General features: G+C 36.1%; 3 protein-coding genes across 3 annotated transcripts; all 3 read left to right on the forward strand.

Annotated features, from left to right (window-relative positions):
- Positions 1-284: 284 nt before the first annotated feature.
- Positions 285-2,596, forward strand: LOC128530446 (ATP-sensitive inward rectifier potassium channel 1-like). Its single transcript, XM_053504402.1, has 2 exons — positions 285-331; positions 1,337-2,596. Exon 2 carries the CDS (start codon positions 1,360-1,362, stop codon positions 2,470-2,472), a length of 1,113 nt encoding a protein of 370 aa, XP_053360377.1. The 5' UTR covers positions 285-331; positions 1,337-1,359; the 3' UTR covers positions 2,473-2,596.
- A 3,474-nt stretch (positions 2,597-6,070) lies between these two features.
- On the forward strand, positions 6,071-8,909 carry selenok (selenoprotein K). Its single transcript, XM_053504252.1, has 4 exons — positions 6,071-6,144; positions 8,285-8,375; positions 8,473-8,550; positions 8,816-8,909. The coding sequence occupies exons 1-4, from the start codon at positions 6,126-6,128 to the stop codon at positions 8,907-8,909; spliced, it is 282 nt and encodes a 93-aa protein (XP_053360227.1). The 5' UTR covers positions 6,071-6,125.
- A 1,486-nt stretch (positions 8,910-10,395) lies between these two features.
- Positions 10,396-20,866, forward strand: actr8 (actin related protein 8). The gene is made up of 13 exons (XM_053503912.1): positions 10,396-10,586; positions 11,263-11,433; positions 11,618-11,728; positions 11,816-11,920; positions 13,873-14,046; positions 14,835-14,928; positions 15,104-15,236; positions 16,090-16,243; positions 16,323-16,418; positions 16,621-16,761; positions 16,952-17,210; positions 18,441-18,604; positions 19,969-20,866. The coding sequence occupies exons 1-13, from the start codon at positions 10,455-10,457 to the stop codon at positions 20,110-20,112; spliced, it is 1,878 nt and encodes a 625-aa protein (XP_053359887.1). The 5' UTR covers positions 10,396-10,454; the 3' UTR covers positions 20,113-20,866.
- The last annotated feature ends 3 nt before the right edge of the window (positions 20,867-20,869 follow it).

Raw genomic sequence — 20,869 nt, forward strand, 5'->3', positions numbered from 1 at the left:
CTAAAACCATGAAGAATACATAGAAAAATAAATAACAGTACTGATCAATGTTACTTACGATTTGATAGTGTATAAAACTTATGATTGAAATAAATTAATGTTAAGTTTAGTTTGTTTGTTTGTTTGTTTGATTGTTTTTCACATTTTATTGCCCTCTAAGCACTTGTGTATAATTATTATAATTTATTGTGAGTTGTGGTAGCTTAGTGGAAAATATGCCCAACCCTGAAGTTAAACGAGAGGTAAACATTAAACACACTTGGTATAGCCTTACCAAATGGAAGGACAGATTACACTCAAAAAGGCAGACCAGGAAGAACAGCTATAGCAGGTGGGTTCCACAATCAATTTAACACTGGTTAAATTTATTTTAATAAATTTATTTTTTAACTGTTTTATTGTTTTCCCATTTCTACCTACTCATAAATAAACCTTATTCACTCTTATTTTATTTTATTTTTTTTTCATTTTTTAATCTACCGCAGACTTCTTAGTAGTAACAATAAAAGGAGAATAGTAATTGGATGAAAGTATGGACTAGAAAAAAAACATATTTTCTCCCCATCTGTATCTCCACATCATAACCGCTCGTTGTTTTTTAAGTAGTAGTTTTTTCTCATGTTTCTATTAAATAATAGTAGACACATACTATGAATTGGAATAAAAGTTTTTTAAACATTTTTTATTTTGTATGCATAGGGTTTTAAGCCTAATGTAAATCTCATTCACAGTGACATCTAATTTTTTGTGAACATGGAAACATAAATGAGAAAACATCTGTGGTGAGTGCTTGGCTACATTATCTAGTAGACCATTATGATTATTGCAAATGCAAATGACATCAACTGCAAATGACATCTTCAAAATCAGTTGTTCTAATCAACATATTAATGTGTCTTCGTGAAGTTGGACGTTAATTATAAATCTTTAAAAAAAAATTATGATTAGCTCAAATCAAAGGCAAATTTTGGTCTTGCTTTCTTTTGGTCTTTATGAGAGTTTCACCACGATGCTTGATGGGTTTTCAAATGCACTTGACAATACTGTTGTAAGGAAGTTTTAGAATTGTTGTTGTTTTGTTGTTTTTAACTGTTAAAGTATTAATTATGGAATTGTGTTAATATAATAGAATTTGAAAAGTTTTGAAGTCCCTAGTATTGTTCTAAAATATAGAAAAAAAAACCCTACCCAAAACAGAATTAGTTCCAATTTTTTTAAATGTGTATGTTTGCTTAATATGTAAAAGAGAAACAGTTTGGATGAAATCTTCATATTTTATTGATGTCAAAGATTTATTTAAGAATGCCTTAAAATTTTATTTTTTTCTTTTACCTAGATTGACTTTCTGTACCTGGAAAAATGACACGCTCCTGGCAGCAACTGTTCAGAGATTACTTTGTAAAGTGGCACAAAAACCGTCTGGTAGCCAAAGACGGACGTTGCAACATTGAATATGGAAATGTGGGTTACAGCAGTCATTTTGCCTATGTGCAGGACCTCTGGTCCACCTTTGTGGAGATCCGCTGGCGTTACATTATTTTACTGTTTGTGGCCTCCTTCACCCTTAGCTGGTTCATTTTTGGACTTATTTGGTACTGGGTTGCTCTTAATAATGGTGATCTTTGGTGGCAAACTCCACCTTTAGACCACAAACCCTGCATATATAATGTTTTTGGCCTCACGAGTGCTTTCCTCTACTCCTTGGAAACACAGACAACAATTGGCTACGGTCTGCGAGTGCTCAGTCCATATTGCCCGGGTGCTGTCACTATAATTATTGTCCAGTCCATTGTTGGTTTGTTTATTAACTGCTTCTGGTGTGGCCTGGTTATGGCAAAAATTGCTTCACCCAAGAAAAGAGCCAAAACCATTACCTTTAGCAAAATTGCAGTTATTTGTCACAAAAATGCTGACCTCTGTTTGCAGATAAGAGTGGCAAACTTGCGTAAAACCTTAATGATTGGAAGCCAGCTATATGGCAAGCTGCTTAGGACAACAGTCACTCCAGAAGGTGAGACCATAATTCTGGACCAAGTAAATATCGATTTTATGGTAGATGCTGGAAAAGATAACCTCTTCTTCATTTGTCCGTTGACCTTGTATCATGTAATTGACAAGACAAGTCCATTTTTTAAGTTTGCTTCAGACACCATTCTTCAACAGGAGTTTGAGCTGGTGGTGTTTTTGGATGGCACAGATGAGTCCACCAGCTCCTCCTGCCAAGTCAGGACGTCCTACATCCCTCAGGAGATCAGGTGGGGTTACAAGTTCCTTCCCATCATCTCCCGCAGTAAAGAAGGGAAATATTGTGTAGACTTCTCCAATTTTGACAGAGTGGAGCTAATTCCAACGGCACACTGTGCTCACTGCTTCTACAATGGACAAAGCCATCATAACAGCCTCAGAAATGGCATTGATAACCAGGGTTTTGAAATGATTGAAATTATTGATCAAATAAATACTAATGACTAATGAAAGATGAACCTCTAGATACTCTTAAAGGCCTATTTGCTCTATTCATTATGCTCTTCAGCATCAATAACCATTGCCATCATATGTGCCTATATTTCCATTTTCAATTGAATAAAATAATCAATATTGTACCTAATAAGTGAATTAATGACTTTTAGCCGCATAAAAAAGAATAATGAATAATGAAACAAATTGTAGCGTTATATTTGTTTTTGAAGCCTTTGTTTTTTAATTTCTTTAACGTAAAAATAAGCAGTAAAATTTTCTGTAGTGCACTTTATTACCCATATGATTAGGGTATTAGCTAATGCGACATTCATTATTTTTGTATCCTGCAATTAATTTGCCATTAACATCAAAACTTACGGGGAAGCCAATGTATTACTAAATGAAACATATTGTCCTACAGTAGGCGTTCATGAGAAAAAGAGGGACGCATGAAAGACCATTCACTGATATTCGTTTGTTAAACTTTACTTTGACTAAAATAATGTCAGGTATGACTCAAGTTCTAATATATTTTTTCTAACAACAAAATCAATTTACTATTGGAAAAATTGTGACTAGAATCTAGCATTTTATATGTTTAGCTGTACCACTGAGTTACTGAATGCCAGTTCAGATAACAGCAAGCATGCCTGCATCCTGTAATACTGTAATGATTGGTGAACACAATGTGAGAATATGTGAGCTGTAACTAGATAGCCAGCCAGTGTTGGGTATTCTCACAAACTTAACACTAGCTGTGTATGTATATTGAAATGTGCATTTTGAATAGCTAAGAATAAAATAGGTAACACATGCTTGGGCCGATTTTAGAAGTATTTATTAAGGATCAAATTTCTAAGTGCAAAAAAAGAAAAGAAATTTAAGTTGCTGTCTGTGTAGTTTCTAATGTTTTCCTAAATCTATGTTTCTGCTCAGTTTGCTCTTTTTATTATTTATTCTTTGCATTTATTTTTTCTATACTACAATATATTTGTACATTGTAGAATTGATTTGCAACGGTTAAAGGTGAACTTTTGTTCAGTTCATATGGGGTGAAAAGAGACAAATCAAGATAATATAGATAATTGTAGGTGTAATATTTCTCAAATGAATGATTTTATTTGTTTGTTTGTTTGTTTGTTTGTTTGTTTGATCTATTGATGGATAGTTCAAATATAGAAACTAGTAAATCTGTAAAATTCCAACTCTGACTAAATAAATATACTGTACTTAACAGAAGAGTTGCACTCAGTTGATTTCTGTCAGCTTCACCACACATTCACCTCATAACATTTAGAAAAGATATGACAGTCAGCAACAATGCAGAATATTTTATTACCAAAACTAAAATGGTAAACAAAGTGTTTTTATTTTAAAAAGCAAGTTTGGTACAATTAAAACAAAGATAAATGTTGATTTAAATGTATTTATTGACTGGTGTACAGTATATTAGAAAATCATTTTAGGTGTATTATGTATTTTCTATGTAATTTATGTAAATTTTTTTATTATACAAGGTGTCCCAAAAAAATTTTTATCATTTCATAGTCTAACAACATGGCCAATTCTTACTTAAATGATCTCGAATTTTAACGAGATGTGTAAAAAAACGAAGGTTAATGATGGAGAAGGATCAGCATTCCAGTGATAACGACAATGTGATGACAATGTGATGAAATGGCCACCATGTTCACTTGACTTGACTCTTTTCTATGGGGCTACTGTATGTGAAAGGACTGGTCTTTATCCCCCCTCTTCCTAAAAGCATAAATAAACTCAAGCAGAGAATCATTAAGGTGCTGAAGAATGTTACGCAAGATATGCTACAGCGTGTTTGGCAGGCTGACTTGTGTTGTGTTACAGGCGGAGCGCATATTGAACATTTGTTGAGCTTTGTAAATATTTACATTTAGGGATTTGGCAGACGCTCTTATCCAGAGCGACTTACATAAAGTGCTTTAAATTTACATTGGGTTACTAGGTTATTTACTAAGTGCCATTAGTCAAACACACAAGTACTGAAGAAACAAATACGTCTTGTTTACGTCGTTTAAAGATAGTCAAAGACTCAGCTGTACGGACATCTGGATGAAGTTTATTCCACCACCTAGGTGCCAGAACAGAAAAGAGCCTGTATGAATGTCTTCCTCAATTCCTGAGAGATGGTGGAACCAGCCGAGCAGTGCTGGAGAATCAGAAGGAATGTAGTGGGGTTCGTGGTGTAATTAGAGCTGAGAGGTAAGTGGATGCTGTGCCATTTTTAGCTTTGTAGGTAAGCATCAGAGTTTTGAATTTGATGCAAGCAGCTACAGGAAGCCAGTGCAGGTAGCAAAGAAGTTTGGTGTTGTGGGTAAACTTGAAGACGAAAACGAGATGTGCATCTGCATTCTGGATCAGCTGCAAAGGACGAATGGTGGACAGAGGTAGACCTGCCAGAAGTGGGTTTCAGTAGTCCTGTCTTGAAATAACAAGGGACTGGACAAGCACCTGAGTCACCTGTGAAGAAAGAAATGGGCATATTTTTCTGATGTTGTAAAAAAGAAATCGACAAGAGCGATTAAGTTTAGCAATGTGTGGGGAAAATGACAGATAATTGTCCACAGTTACCCCAAGATTGCGGGTGGTGGCTGGAGGAGTGATGAGATTGTTGTCCAGGGAGATCATGAGGTCTTGACTGGGGGATGAGTCACCAGCGATGAACAGCAGTTTGGTTTTACTTAGAAAGGAGAGGATACGTGTGTGTCATCTGCATAACAATGATGTGAAAATCCATGCGATGATATGACCTTACCAAGAGCCCGGGTATAGAGGGAAAATAGAAGACATTTGGTTGTAAACAGTCCTTTCAAGAATATTTCGAGAAAAAAAGAGAGAAGCGATACCAGACAATAGTTGCTGATATCTGTTAGATCCAGGCAGGGTTTCTTGAAGATGGGAATAACCCTTGCCTTATTAAAAAAAAAAAGCAGACCAGATGATATGGAATGGTTGATGATGGTTGAGATGAAGGGAAGGTGGTCTTGTGAGATGGCCTGGAGCATTGTGGGAGGTATAGGATCTAATGAACAGGTGGTGGGATTGGATGACAAGATGATATGTTGGATCTCATCAGTTGGCAGGTTGGAGAATTCTGCTAAGAGAGGGAAGGGAATATCCTGAGGTTCTGATGTAGGGGTTGGGCAAAGGTTTGGTGGATTGCTGCAATTTTCCCATCGTAGAATGTGGCAAAGTCATTGGAGAGGATGGTGAAGGAGGAGCCGGTGGGTTGAGTGGTAAGGAGAAATCGGCTTTGTGAAATTAGTTAGAAAATTTTTATCTGTTTAAATATGTTGTTGGAATTTTGATAAATGTATAATTTATTTTTCACCATGAAGCCTATTTAATTTCGTTTCCCTAGGACCTGTAGTTTCTCAGATATTCATATTTGCAATAACGTTAAAAAAATGGGGGGGGGGGGACGACGACACACACACACACCCTGTATTATATTAGCATTTATATTAGATTTATATGATATATTCCGATAGTATATAACAGAATAGTGATTCTGTAACGATGAAAGAAAAGAAAATGGTTGTTGTGCGCGTGCGCGCCACCGTAGTTACGCGATACCGGATGCGGAAGTAACAGATCCGCATAAACAACAACACGACAGTGGCAGTAAGATGGTGTACGTGTCCAACGGTGAGTCATAAACTTTAATTCTACAGACTCACGAACAACATAGCTAATTTATTTTTAGATATTTTGTCATATTAATGCTCCGGTTAAATTACTGCTTGCTAGTTTCACGGGTTAACGTTAGTAACATTAAGTGTTAGCGCGCTGGCTACCGATGTCCAGTGTAACGTTACCAGGCCTGTTTATATCTCAGTAAAGTCAGATGGCGTGTTATTAATCCGACATAGATGGCAAAAACAATTTAAAGTTAGTTTAGTAGCGTAGATGGCAGGTGGCTAGCTAGATTTTGATTTAGACTCCTCTAAATCAGATTAGATTTTTCGAAAGACTCCTCGGCTTACTCGTGTTCTTTAAAGCAAGACATTTACCACAGGGGACTGGGTTTATTATATTATGCTCTGCTTAAGTTATTACTTGATTGCTGTGATAATCAAGATGTTAACCAGTTGATTAACCAAAAATGCCGTGCAAGTTTTAAATAAATAGCTTCCGGATCACTAATTTGTTAAATCACATGTTGCTCCACTGTATCAATTCTAGATATAGTTACTATAGCTACACTTATGGGCTTTCACTTAGTCTGTGTTGGCCATATTGTTTCTGAAACATCTATTACTCCAAATTTTATATATATATATATATATATATATATATATATATATTCAACAACAGTCTGTGTTACATTAATCAGAATTTGGGAAAATGAAACATTAATCATCAGTATGTTTCTGAATATAATATAAATAATGTGTAAAGATTTATAAATGCAGTTATTTTGGAAACAGATTTTTGGTTTTGAATATAGAAAAGCATGATTTTAAGTAAAAGTTTGCATATGTGGTTAATTAGGTTTAATATGACGAGCCCCCGTGACGATATATAAGATAAGCGTTATAAAATGGCTTAACAATGGCCAGTAGTTAACAAAGAACAATAATTTTGTACTAAGTAAAAGTAGAACTATTCCAGGTAAAATATTACTCAAGTAAAAGTAGAACCCCTCTCTTTACATTTCTATGTGATAGAACAAAATCCTTCTGATTTACTTAAGAATATAAAAAAAGGATAAAAAGAACGGTACTAGTTCACAGTAGCCTTTAATTCATATTAAATTCATCTTTGTCTCTCTCTCTGTGGTTCCAAACTGTGATGATGCTGTTTTTTCACTGTTTGAAACCACTTCCATTTGTGATTTCAAACACCTACACGGTTGAGCAGTTTACAGAGGAAGGCAAATCATGCAATAATGTATAATGTCAGCCGGTGGTGATATATATTATAGTACACACCCCAGTGGTTATGTAAAAACAAACCGTTCACAAATGTAGTGAAGTAGAAAGTACAGATAAATGTTGTAGATTGTAGTGGAGTAGAAGTTTAAAAAAATATATCCACTAATAAAACCACTTAAGTAAAGTACAGATACGTGAAAACTGATAATTAAGTACAGTAAATAAGTAAATGTACTAGGTTATTTTTCAACTCTGATAATGACATAAATTGATAAGTTTTTAGGGATATGGGATTTAATGTACACAGTCAACACAACTTCACGCGTTATTAAAAAGCCTTTGTAGGTGAAAAAAAAATCAGTTGAGCTTTCCTTGTTTTATTACTGCAATTTAATAAAAAAACGTGTTAAAAGTGTGTTCACAATTTATCCCAAAAATATAAAAATTATTTATCCTTTTGTCTCTTTACTTTTTTTCCCTCCTAAATGGAAATGTGTAAGGACGTAGATCTGGGTAGATTCTGTGTTACTGTGACTCACTGCATGCTAACTCTCAGAATGGGACACGTCATTGAAAAGTAAACAATTAGTGAAACTTGCTACAATGATCAAGTCCATATCATCAAATGTGAAGTTTACTATGTCACAGTAACACGATCACAATCAACAGACGTAGTGGCTTGATTGTTACTGCTTTAGGCTACTAATCAGAATAATGTTTAAATCCCAGCACAGCCCAGCAGCTGCTGATGGGTCCTTAAACCTAAACCTAAGGTGGCCTGTCTTCAATCAGGTGTGGTTTTCTATAACCCCATTTAATGTGGTTATAGAAAAACACATAAGGCTAATAAACAAGTATTTAAATTAATAATAGGAATAATAATATCTAGCTATGTTTTTTTTTCCTCTCAGGTCAAGTCCTTGACAGTAGGACACGGTCACCATGGAGGCTGTCTTTCCTCAGTGAGCTCTTTTGGGGTGTAGTGGAGTTTATTGGCTTGTTGTAAGTGATGCATTGATTACTAATTGATTAGTAGATTGTTTTCATTTATATAGGTGGTGTATGTATTTTAAACTATAACACATCATTTTCTTGCTAGTTTTCAGACCCTTGTTCAGCCAGGTATGTCAAAAGATGGTAATGCAAGTTCACTGTCACGCTTCAGTGATGGAAGAGGGTAAGTCCCAGTGGGTCAGAAACCAAAAAATAAAAATCTTAAATAGATCAGCATTTCGGTTTCATGTAACTGCTAACTGTTGCTGGTGTAAATCTGTCTTATAGCTTTGACGTAGAACAGTGAGTGGCTGTTTAAAATAGAAAAGAAATGACATGCTGATTTCTTTTTAGCTTGCTTTAAACTTTTTACATACCACATCATTATATTTGTAAACTAATTTGTATATACTTGGCTTATCTTTGGGTAATCAATTTATTTTATTCAGTCCTCCAGGTTTTCCAGGTCGGAGACGTATGGGCAGGATAAACCACGGTGGAGGCCCAAGTCCTCCTCCAATGGGTGGTGGATGAGGAAGGTAAGGAAGAGTTTAACATGTAAAATTATATAGATTTCAATTGATTGTCTTATCAGATACTGTATTTATTTATTTCATGTTTGTTTTTGTCATCTACAGGTAAACGCCTGCACTCTGTTGCAGGCGTAGGGGAGTGTGATGTGTTGATGCATGACTGAACACTGCTTGTATAAGCTGTCCAACACAGAGAGCTGGACCAGTGAAGATGTCTTAAATGAACACAAACACGTTGCACTCTTCATTATCATGCTGCTTCTGCATTGCAGATTTTTGATGCTGCTCTGGGAATTCCTTTTCTGAGGGGCCAGAGTGGTTGAACTCAGCGGCAATTTTTTTTCTTTTCTTTTTTTGTTAAATAATGTTATGTGCTTAAGAATGTGGTAGGAAGTGTATGTTTTTTCAGATTGTTATTAAAGTAATAAAGTCATATGGAATATTCGGTGAAAGTTTATTATTATGGCTTTGCAAAACCAGTGACAACACAACATAAAATGTATATTGTAAATACTTAAGAACTAATACTAATAAATACTTTATAAGCTGGGTAAGCACAAAATAGTGATGGGTGACTACTAACATTTAATTTTCTTTACTCCTTACCACTACACCACAAGACTTAACAGGAAATTAATACTTTTATTTATATACTTTTAATTTTAACCAGAAGTCTTCTTGGTATAATTAGTATTATTTATACTAGACTTTACACATTATAGGTTTAGCACATTTGTACCCAGTTTCCTCCCACAGTCCAAAGACATGCAGATTAGGCTAATCGGTATTCCTAAAGTGCCAGTTGTGTGTGCGTGAATGGTGCATGTGGGCCTTGTGATGGATTTGCGGCCTGTCCAGGGTGTGCCCTACAGTAAGTCTGCTGGGTTAGGCTCCACGCCCCCTGTGACCCTGTATACAGGATAAAGGGGACAAGGGTTTGATTACTGCCTCGATCTGTTCGCGTTTTGACATGGGGGTCTATGGGGAGTAACTTAAGTCAAGTCATTTGTCATTACAGTGAAACGAAACAACGTTCCTCTTTGACCAAGATGCTAATGTACAACATAAATTAACAAAACTAGCCAAGACAAAAACCTTATTAGCTGACCAGCTAAGACAACAAATTGACACCACAAAATTATCTAAGGAGTATCCTAAAAGACAACATAAGGTAAAGGTACAAGAGCAAAAACACGGCATGCAATACTCTATGACAATGAGTTGAGGTAATGGAAATAAATCCATGATATGATAAACGTAACAGTAAACATTTCGTTTAAAACTAGCTAAGATTTTTTTTTTTAAAAGGTGGGGTTTCTGTGTTTACTGTCGGAGCCAAATGTCCCTAGTGGACATTTGAGGAATTGCATGTTTCGGCACTTCCGCGGTGAACTCCTTTTTCAGAACCTGAGGTAGTCCCTTAGGTGGAGTTGGAGTCACTCTCCAGTCCAGTAGGTGGCAGGAAAGCACCATAGCGGTGCATGTTAGCCGCTTCATTTCAAAGAAAAAGAAGTTCTAGGATTCTCCAGTGTGTCCGTCAGTAGCGTGCAGGATAATGACACAGGTGGAGAGAGAGCAGGAAAATGAAAAGGAAAAAGAGAAAGAGCGAGAAAAGGACAAAGAAAAAGAACAACGAGGAGTCAAAAGACCGATTGTTCCTCCTGTTATCCCCGAGCCCTTACAAGAGGTTAGTGAAGCTGTCATCACGTTAGCTTCACTTTTGTTTAGCACTTTCTGTTTTCTGCATCAGGTCATGGATGTAATAGTGATACCTCTCAGTGTTAAAGCCCTATAGACACTAACCTTACTTGTGTACACGTCTTATGCCTGATGTTGAATAAACAGCTGGAGAATGCGTCATCTTTTTATATCATTTTTTCCCATGGACTAGATAAAAACAAAGCTATAAACAAGTCTGTAAAATAAACCTTATAGTGTTACAATACCTGTTTAGGGTTACTTTAATTAGGTTTTCAGCTACAATGTATAAATTAACCTTAGATATTACCTCAAGCTCATTAACCAGCTCCTGATTGAGTTCATCTCCTGAGACATTAGTTGATGATCAGGTCACCATGTGCACTCGCCTCCCTGCATGTATATTTTTGGGGGTGTTTATGAAAGAACTCAGCCTAATCCCACACAATAACCTCAGTTCAGAATTAACCTAAAGAACCTGAAGCTGTAAGGGGACGATGCTGCCTCCTGCCCCCCCGTAAACCTGTCACCTTTTCTAAAATCTTAAATCTGAGTTCTTTAAATGTTAATGCTGAAAAAGGTTTGATTCTCTGCTTAGAAATTATTTGTAAAAACTGTCCTTGAATTCTTGAGATCTAATGCAAGTGTTACGGCTCCCTGTTCAGCAAATTCAAACCAATTTCGTGGTGGTGATCAGCCCTGGATCGCAGACCCTCCGCATAGGCCGAGCTACAGACACACTGCCCCTTACTCTTTCACACGTCATTGCCCGTAGACATAAGCAGTCAGGACAGACACGCTATGAGGACGCTTGGCTGATACGAGAAGGCCAGAATGTAAGTTTGGAATCCTTCTCATCTTAATGGATTACTTTTTAATTACTTCGCATAATTGTGGGCAAATAACTTGACTTGTGCAAACTGATTGTAGGAACATTCTTAAGCTTATTGAGATTGATTGTGCTCTTTACTAATTTTTTCATGTTTTTTATTTCTTTAAATGTATTAATCAATCTGCTAGAGACCAGAGAGTGGCGATCAGCGGCAAAATGGTCTGAAGATGGTGGACCAGGCTATCTGGTCTAAAAAGATGTCCAGCGGGGCTAGAAGAACCCCCGTGTCTGCGGAACAGGTATGCTTCATCTCTAGCCTTCAGAAGACCTATGAGTAGATATATTTATAAATTGATTAGTAAATGTGTGTCTTTGTGTGTTAACAGGCTAGAGTGTACAACAGACAGGTCCGTCCATCTGTTTTGGATCCTAACTCGAGGCAGAAATGGACGAATACCATCCACCAGCCAGAGTACTTAGTAGGGGATGAGGTGTGAATTAGGATTTTCTTGGTGATTGCCTGTTTGTGCATGTATTTTAACTGATCAATAGTTTAATCAAATTAAGTTTGAGCTTTTTATTTAGGCTTAGGCTCTGGTTTAGGAAATTTGCAACCATACTTGATATTACCTAGCTTGCAGTGTTTTTAAAACAATATACTGTGTTTTCATCTTTTGTATTGACTGACTTCTTGCAGTAACTTAAAATATACAGTATACAATGCTTTGCTTCCTGCCTTTTTCCCCATTATAACTTGGAGATGGAAGTATATGCTGCATACATAATCTAACAAATCAAATAATACATATGACAGAATATCATCCAGAATAATATTGGTATCATGAAAAATGCTAAGGTGGTGACAGATTTATTTATTTTATTTTTTTGATCATGCTTGACATTTCAGCAAGGGTGGTCTGACGTTCGTGTTTTTTCATTAATATGGCAGTTGACACCATTTATTTTCTATTGCAGCACCCCTGATACAGATGTAGATATTTTAAGACAATGTGACTGTTCGAGACGCAGAAAGAAATGATTCAGTGGTGTATTGCAATTATTTTGGATGGTAAAGTTAGAAATTTTATTCCGATATAGTTGTCAAATACAGATCTTTTCAATAGGCGATCATTCTGTGTGTGGGCTGTGTGTTCGTTCGCAACCCTTAATCTGTAAATAGGAGCAAACTGTGCAACATAACATTGTTCCAGTCAGTCAGCAATAGAGATGGGAATCACCAAGGGCCAGCTAACACGATATAAGTGCTATACCTTGGTGCCAATTGAGATCGTTAGTTTCACAATTTTATCAATATCTTAGCTATGTAAATATTCTTAGAAATCATTTACTCATATAACGAAGGACGCTGTGCTGCCTGCCAATGTGTGAATATTTTCGATCGTACCACCGGTTGGATTAAAGAGGAACAGCAACATTTTACCACCTCAAATGCCAAATTAATAAAAAATATAATCTATTTTGGCTCAATCTGGCTCATTGTACTGCCATCTAATGGACAAATTTTGTGTGTGTGTGTGTGTTGTAATATTTGTATGCACATAATCCAGATTTTGAATCTTGGAAAATTAACTGAAGATCTAGAATAGAAAGGAAATGTGAAGAACGAATAGCGAAGTACTTTTCTCCCCCTTCATTTCATTCTTTCATTCTTCTTTAATTATAAACCTGAACATAAATGCACCTAACAAGCCACTGTTTGGAATATTTAAAAAGAATATATAAATCCACCAGTTGGTGTTAAGGATTCAAAACACAAATTAATGTGTAAAACACACAGTAAAGAAAATTAATGGAGGAGAGGAAAAAAATAGAGATAAAAAGCCTAGATACAATAACACAAAAGTTATTGTAGGGCCATTAATATAAACCAAAAGATTTTGTGTGCATTTCACTTTTTCAAATATTATATAAGTAGTAACGGTTATTGTGCAAAAACATTTTTCCTGAATTTTGATTTATGAATTTAAGATATATAATGAGTACATAAGAATAAAATAATTCGGTGACGTGTTTTTGGCAAACATGAGGTCTGTCATTGGTCATGTGACTCTCAGGGACCGACACATGCTTCGACGCGTGGCTTCATCTGCACATGCCTCCTCTTGCACAATACAATCTTCGGGGCTTATGTGTCACAGTAAGATCACTAGTGTTTATCATGTAATGAAGTTTGAGCGTGATCATGAAGGAGAGATGACTGAGAAACAGTTAAAGAGAAGAAAGTCTGAAGATGAAGAATTCGAAAAACATGATGAAAAAACATGATTTTTATTAACACTAACTCAATCTAAAATTGGTAATCTTTGATTATGGTAATAGAAGCGATGGACTTTTTAAGGATTAAAATAAAAATTATTGAGCTTTTTACTTCTGACCTCTTTATCTTACTATCCCTCTTTTTTGTGTAATTTTCTATGTCCAGGCTTTATATGTGAACACCACCGATTGTTACAACTTACATTGGCCTATTTGTCGTGGTCAGCTGAACGTCCACAGTGGGCCTGGAGGCTCTTTGACTGCTGTCCTAGCAGACCTGGAAACCATCTGGTCACATGCTATTCAGAAACTCTTAGAAGTTCCTCTCAAAGACCTGAAGGTATGGCTTCTAACACCCTGCAAGACTATACCTCAACACCTTGCATATTAGTCTTTGCAATAAACAATCCAACATTTTTTTTCTATTGAAATTCTCTTCATTCTTTGGAACCCAAGCTTTTTCACCTTTAACTAAAGAGGGAGCTGCAGCATTGCTTTAACTTTTAGCTTCCACACGTCATGACGCATATGTACTGCTCAGATAGGTCATTTTCCTAATGCAACCCTTCAATATTATCACATTTCTCATATAAGATAGATACATAGAAAAGTTTGTCATTGCATAATACAGGTACTCAGCAACGAAATGCAGTTAGCATCTAGCAAAAGTGTAAATTCTATTGTACATACATCAGCTTTACCTTAATCTGCTGGTGCGAATGTACCTGTACTTTTTCTTGGATTGAAGGAGGTCAAAAGGTTTGCGACTTGAATGGGAGAAATCTCTGATGATACTGAGGTGAAAGTGCTCAATGTATTATACTGTATATCGCCACATAGGTGTGACATGGCTGTTACTTTTTTGTATATGCAACAGTATTTGTTGTCTCTACTATTTTTCTGTTAAGTGTCTTATTATATTTGACATTACTTACAAGTGGTGAGTATGAAAAGAAATGTATTTTTGGTTTTTAATATTTAGCAATGAAACCTAAAATCTTCACAACAGAATGACAAATGGCATCTTGATGTTTATTCCAAAATGTATCTTAGAGTGGATTTTTCCTTTCATGTTTCACATCTTGGATTAGATGTATTTTAAAAGTCTGGCTTCGGTTTTGTTTTTAGTATTACAGGTGCATCCTCCTGATTCCAGACATCTATAATAGACAGCACGTGAAAGAAGTGGTCAATATGCTCCTCGTTAAGATGGGCTTCTCCGGTAAGAGACGGATGCTTATCTTGCAAATAGTTCAAGTTTTGGATAGGCATATGATGCATTGTGTGTGGTTTACAAAGTCAGGAGCACACACATTGACATTTTAAGGACCTTCATCTGAGTTCCAATTTCATTGATCTCTGATTCAATGTTTGCTCTGTGTTATTTGTGTCTTTAGCAATCATTGTCCACCAGGAGTCGGTGTGTGCTGTGTTTGGCAGTGGTCTGAGCAGTGCATGTGTGGTAGATGTCGGTGATCAGAAGACCAGCGTGTGTTGTGTGGAGGATGGCGTGTCCCACAGAAATTCCAGGTGAGTGAAAGTGCAGTATGTGTTAGGGAGGCCCTGATGCCAATTTTTGTTAGAATGAATATAAGTAAAAGGAGTGAAATAATAAAATGTCCTGCAGCAGGCTGCTAGAGATGTGAGAGCTGTTTTCATCATAGTGCCTAATGAGTTTTGCAACTGATCTTTGGTTTTTAAAATAATCATTTTTTGTTACTTAATTAGATGATTCCGTGTCATTTCATAGTTGCAAAATTTCTAGTATTGTTCTAAAGTGTAGACAAAAAAAAACAAACAAAAACGCTGAATTGGAAGGTGTGTCCAAACTTTTGACTGGTTGCCTGGTACTACACACAAGAGTATGTTTTTAAAGGGACAGTACATGAAGACACACAGTGGTGAAGGTATTAACACAATAAAAAATTTTAGATGTCAGTTAGATGTTCTGAATGTCGGTTTTACTTAATTTTAGATTAATTGCCCAACCTACTTCATCCTCTCCCAAAAGTTGTCAACATTGACAACTACCTACCTTTGAGTGCACATAGGACTGCGCAGTGAGCGCCTGTAAAGTGGTATCATTGCAGAAGTAACAAAGTACAAATAGATCAGCACAGTATCAGACCAATACGTTATGCTGGTATCAGTATCAGCGCATCCCTGAAGTATTATAATAAATAGTGGTTAAATATGGTGTGTTGAATAAAATTTAAATTTTGCAAGATAAGGATTTTTTATTTTACATCATGGTGATTGAGGTGCGAACAACTGAACCATTGTCGAAATTTCAACATTATGACTACATTGATATGCACATGGGTTATTCATACTTGTAAAGGAGGAAGTCAAGCAGAACACTTAAATGTATTGTCCTCTACAGGCTTTGTCTTGCATATGGAGGCTCTGATGTGACACGATGTTTCTTTTGGCTGATGCAGCGAGCAGGCTTTCCTTACCGAGAGTGTCAGCTAGCTAACCGGCTGGACTGTATGTTGCTGCAGCAACTTAAGGAGACTTTTTGTCATCTTGACCAGGTTTGCATGCACCTGCTGAAATGGATGCAAAAGAAATACTTGTCTGTATTTTTAGTGTCTTAAATGCCATTTCCTACAGGATATATGTGGATTGCAAGACCATGAGTTTCGTACACGCTTCCCAGAATCCCCAGTGATCCTCTATCAGCTGAGGCTTGGTGACGAGAAGCTCCAGGTATAGACTTCTCACTTTGTACTGCAGCTGCCATATTAAGGTCTGCACTTTTATAATTTTGTTACAGTGGGGTAAATCACCATCCATCATTTTAAAAGTATTTATAGTTATTATTTATGTCTTACGGAAAGCTTCCTATTTGACTGGTCAAATGAAAATGCAAAAAGCAATGTGTTTTTATTTGTTTTTGCTTTTTTCATAGGCTCCCATGGCTCTTTTCTACCCTGCTGCATTTGGAATTGTAGGACAGAAGATGACCACTTTGCAGCATCGTTCCCAGGGAGATCCTGAGGATCCACATGATGAACACTATCTACTAAGTACTCAGAGCAAACAAGACCAAGTACATACTCTCCCTGTGCTAAATAATTATATAAGCTTACAGAATATCATATTCATTGTTTTAAAATGTTTATTCTGAGTGAGGGCTGAAAATGTGTAGATTGATGTCCTCTTTTTCTCTCCCTGTTTTAACTCAGTCTTTATTTAATTTGACAGTCAAAAACGTTTAGTTTATTTTGCTCTTCCTTCAGTCTTCTAAATCCATGGAAAGGAAGGGCCTACCTAAGCCTTCAGGCTTTGACGTTGAATCTAGCAATCAAGGAGGTGACCAGACAGAGAGAGGAAACCAAGACATAGAGCTTGGCCATTCACAGGGAGAGCCTCTGCCGAGCGGAGCTGACCCAGAAGACATGCCTTCTGTCCTTCTGTCCAGAAAATCAGCAATGACTCAGTTTGAAGGCAAAGCTCTTGGACTGGATAAAGCTATTCTGCACAGCATTGACTGTTGTGGTAAAAACCACATACTTTTTTCTTATCTCAGATTAATGACAATCACTTCATATTTATGTGATTATGTCTATTTAGTTTATTTCTAATAGTAATATTACAGTGGGATGTGATATTAGCTCCTTTAAACAGAATGGGTCACGTATTGGGCGAGGATACAGTATACTCTGGACAAATGCATAATGTGTTGCTTTATAATCAGCCAATCGTGCTTCAGCAGCTTATTAAAAATATTATGCAGATACAAGTCAATTACTTCAGTCAGCATTCGTATCATTACAATGATAAAGTCTGTGCTGTTGATAGCTTCTTATTCTCATTCTGTCCTGACGAGTGGAAATCACTTTACTTGTTGTTGTACAGAGCATGAAATCATATAATAACCAAGACCAATGGATTTGTAGTTGTATTTGCATCAATTTAGATCCCTTTAAGACCCTTTTAATTTAGGGGTTTGGGCATGCTTTGTCACATTTATAAGTGTATATTTCATTATTAGCCAAACATCCGCACATGTGTAGACTAAAATGTATTGTTCACATGCTCTCCAAGACATGATAAATTGGTAAGCCACTCACGTTTCACTGACCGTATACGTAGCCTGTCAGGAATCCAACTGATGGAAATCTGTTGCAGTAATGAAGAATTTTAATCCATGTTCATAGTCATTCTTTAGCACCGTGGTGAGTTCCACTCTTATTAAGCAAGATCTAAAGCTATCAAGGGCAAAGACTTTATCTTCATTGTGATGTTTGATGTATATGTTAACTAAAGCTCTTGACCTGTATCTGCAGAATTTAATGCACTGCCTAAAATGTAATCTTTGCCCCATTTAGAACTCGGTATACACCGTTTTGAGCCAGGCCAGGGAATCGTTCTATATGAGGTCACAGTAGGGAGAAAATCTAATTGGCTTGTTTAAACCCTCGCCACTTAATTGTTTGTAGCTCAAGGAACTACATGGATTTCTGTATTAAAAGGTGAATTTTCCTTAATGGGTCTCATTTTACAAATTGCAAGATTTTATTTAAAGATAAAATGTTTAAGTTGTTAATTGATTGTTTAGCTAAAATATCAGAATTCACCAAGAGTGATATGTAGTATAATATTTCTACATTTAATACAGAACCAATGTATTTTCAACAAAACATTAGGAAGACAAAAGACTGCATTCTTTAATACTGGCCATTTAGTCAAAACTGCACAATATTAATATTTAATTTCTTCTGACAGCATCAGATGAGACTAAGCGGAAGATGTACAGTTCTGTGGTAGTGGTAGGTGGTGGACTTCTGTTTCATGGCGCACAAGAATTCCTTCAGCATCGCATTCTCAACAAAATGCCTCCATCTTTCCGCCGTATGGTTGAAAATGTCGAGGTTATCACACGGCCGAAGGTATCATTTTAACTTGTTTAAAACAACCTTAAACTTTGTTTTTAGTTTTTTTGTATGTTTTTAAGTTGTATTCTTTACGGTTACCTAAAAGGCCTGAAAACCTACAATAAATTATAAAGGGAAGAAAGCACAAATTCATAAAGTATTGTAGTTTAGCACAATTTTAAAATACAATGTTGGGCCCAAAAAACAACAAAAACGCCAGTGTTCCACACACACACACAGCGCCTGCGTGCATAAACGGAAATATTTATTTGTCGGGATTTATTTTTTACTTTTTTTCATTAGAAGGTTAAAAATCCATTTGCCTTATCAGCCTGTCATCGTGTATGCGCACACGTAATTTGACCCCGTGTCATGGCATGGTGTCAAATTACGCGCGCGCGCACACACATAACAACAGATCTAAACACACACACAGCGCCTGCGCGTATAAACAGAAACACTGTCATGATTTATTTTTACTTTTATTTTTTTAAACGCAAAGTGCAGGTTAATTTGTTTTATCTTTACTTAAATTTTGTATTAATTATTATAATTTTTATTGTTTTGGGGGGGGGGGGGGGTGGAACAAATAATTTGAGTTTCCATTATTTCTTATGGGAAAATTTAATTGGGTGTTTTGGAATACAAGCCCCTTTCCGGAACGAATTATGCTCGTAATCCAAGGTTCCACTGTGTACATATATACACTACCGTTTAAAAGTTTGAGGTCACTTTCCAACTCCATGATCGTTCCTGATTTTTATTTTTTTTCTACATAGTAAAGGAATGGTGAAGCTGCTAAAAAAAATGCATTAATCTTCTTTGAACAGTTCATATTGAGATGTTTCTGCTACTTCTGCTCTGTAAAGACTTTATAACGCATCCAATCTGAGGTGCTGTTAATTGGTCATTTATCAGGCTGAGGTAGGTTTTGGTCTCGCCCTCCTGGGATGGCCTTCATGAGAGCCAGTTTCTTTATGGTGCTTGACGGATTTTGCAAATGCACTTGACAATACTGTTTTTGCAAGAACTATTACAGAAAGGCTGACCTCTGTGTCTTAAAATAACAACTAACTGTTGTTTTTACCTAATTCCATATGTGTTATTTTATAGTTTTAAAATCCCCAGTATTGTTGTAGAATGTAGAAAATAAATCACTAAACAAAAACATAGAAATTTGCAAGTCACCCTTAACTTTTGAACGGTAATGTGTGTGTATATATGATATGATATAATATTATGCGTGTTTATATATGTGTGTGCGCATGTATGGTTTATTTTTTTTTTTTTAAGCCAGTTAGCAAATCAGGGCCAAGTATAATGTCTTTTGGTCAACTTTTGTATTCCTATCCAAGTAACCATTAACTATGTTTGTGCAGGACATGGATCCTCGTCTCACAGCTTGGAAGGGTGGAGCAGTGTTGGCTTGTCTAGACACCACACAGGAGTTATGGATCCATCAGGGAGAATGGCAAAGATTTGGTGCACGCATGCTCCGTGAAAGAGCAGCATTTGTCTGGTGAAACTGCACGCGTGTGTGTGCGTGTGCACGTCTGTGTATATGAAAGGGAGAGAGAGGAGTGTGTGAGAAATGGACAGAGCATAACGCATGAGAATTCATTATCATATTTGTTGCTGTATATATTATTTGCTAAGGAAATATGTATGTGTTGAACACATGATTTGTACTGCAATTTTTTTCTGAAAAGTTAAAATACAAATAAAGTTGATGAAATTAAGAAAGTGTTAGATTTTGGGAAAAAAAGCCTAGAGGTTATCTTCCATTCAAACGCAAACCAGTTTTCTTGTTTTTCTCGCTATTGAGGATGTGGTCTTTATAGATGCATATCATCAGATTTTGCTAAATGTCATCTTCTGAGAACTCAGATTATGCAAACAACCTCCTTATGAAGTCAGTAAAAAAATCTTAAAGCTTGATCAAAAGATATTAAGTTCTGTCAGGTAATGGCCCAGACTAAAATAAATAATGATAAAGTCATAAAAATATGACGGAGTAAAAAAAAATAAAATCACAGATGTATAGAATACAGCACTGAATGTCTGTAGCAATAAGAAGACGAATAAGTAGTAGCAATGAATGTGACCTTTTTTTTTTTTTTAGGTTTGTGTCATTGAAGCAGCCATACTTCTAGATTATATCTTTATTCTGTTTAGTTATTTACAGCTGTTCTTTTCTGTGATTTCAAATTGTGAAAGATATTTTTAGGAACTTTATTACATGTATAACCTCAGGAATGTTTTGTAATTAAACAGTTTATA

This window comes from Clarias gariepinus, chromosome 9 (assembly GCF_024256425.1).
Source record: "Clarias gariepinus isolate MV-2021 ecotype Netherlands chromosome 9, CGAR_prim_01v2, whole genome shotgun sequence".
In the NCBI taxonomy this organism is placed as follows: domain Eukaryota; kingdom Metazoa; phylum Chordata; class Actinopteri; order Siluriformes; family Clariidae; genus Clarias; species Clarias gariepinus.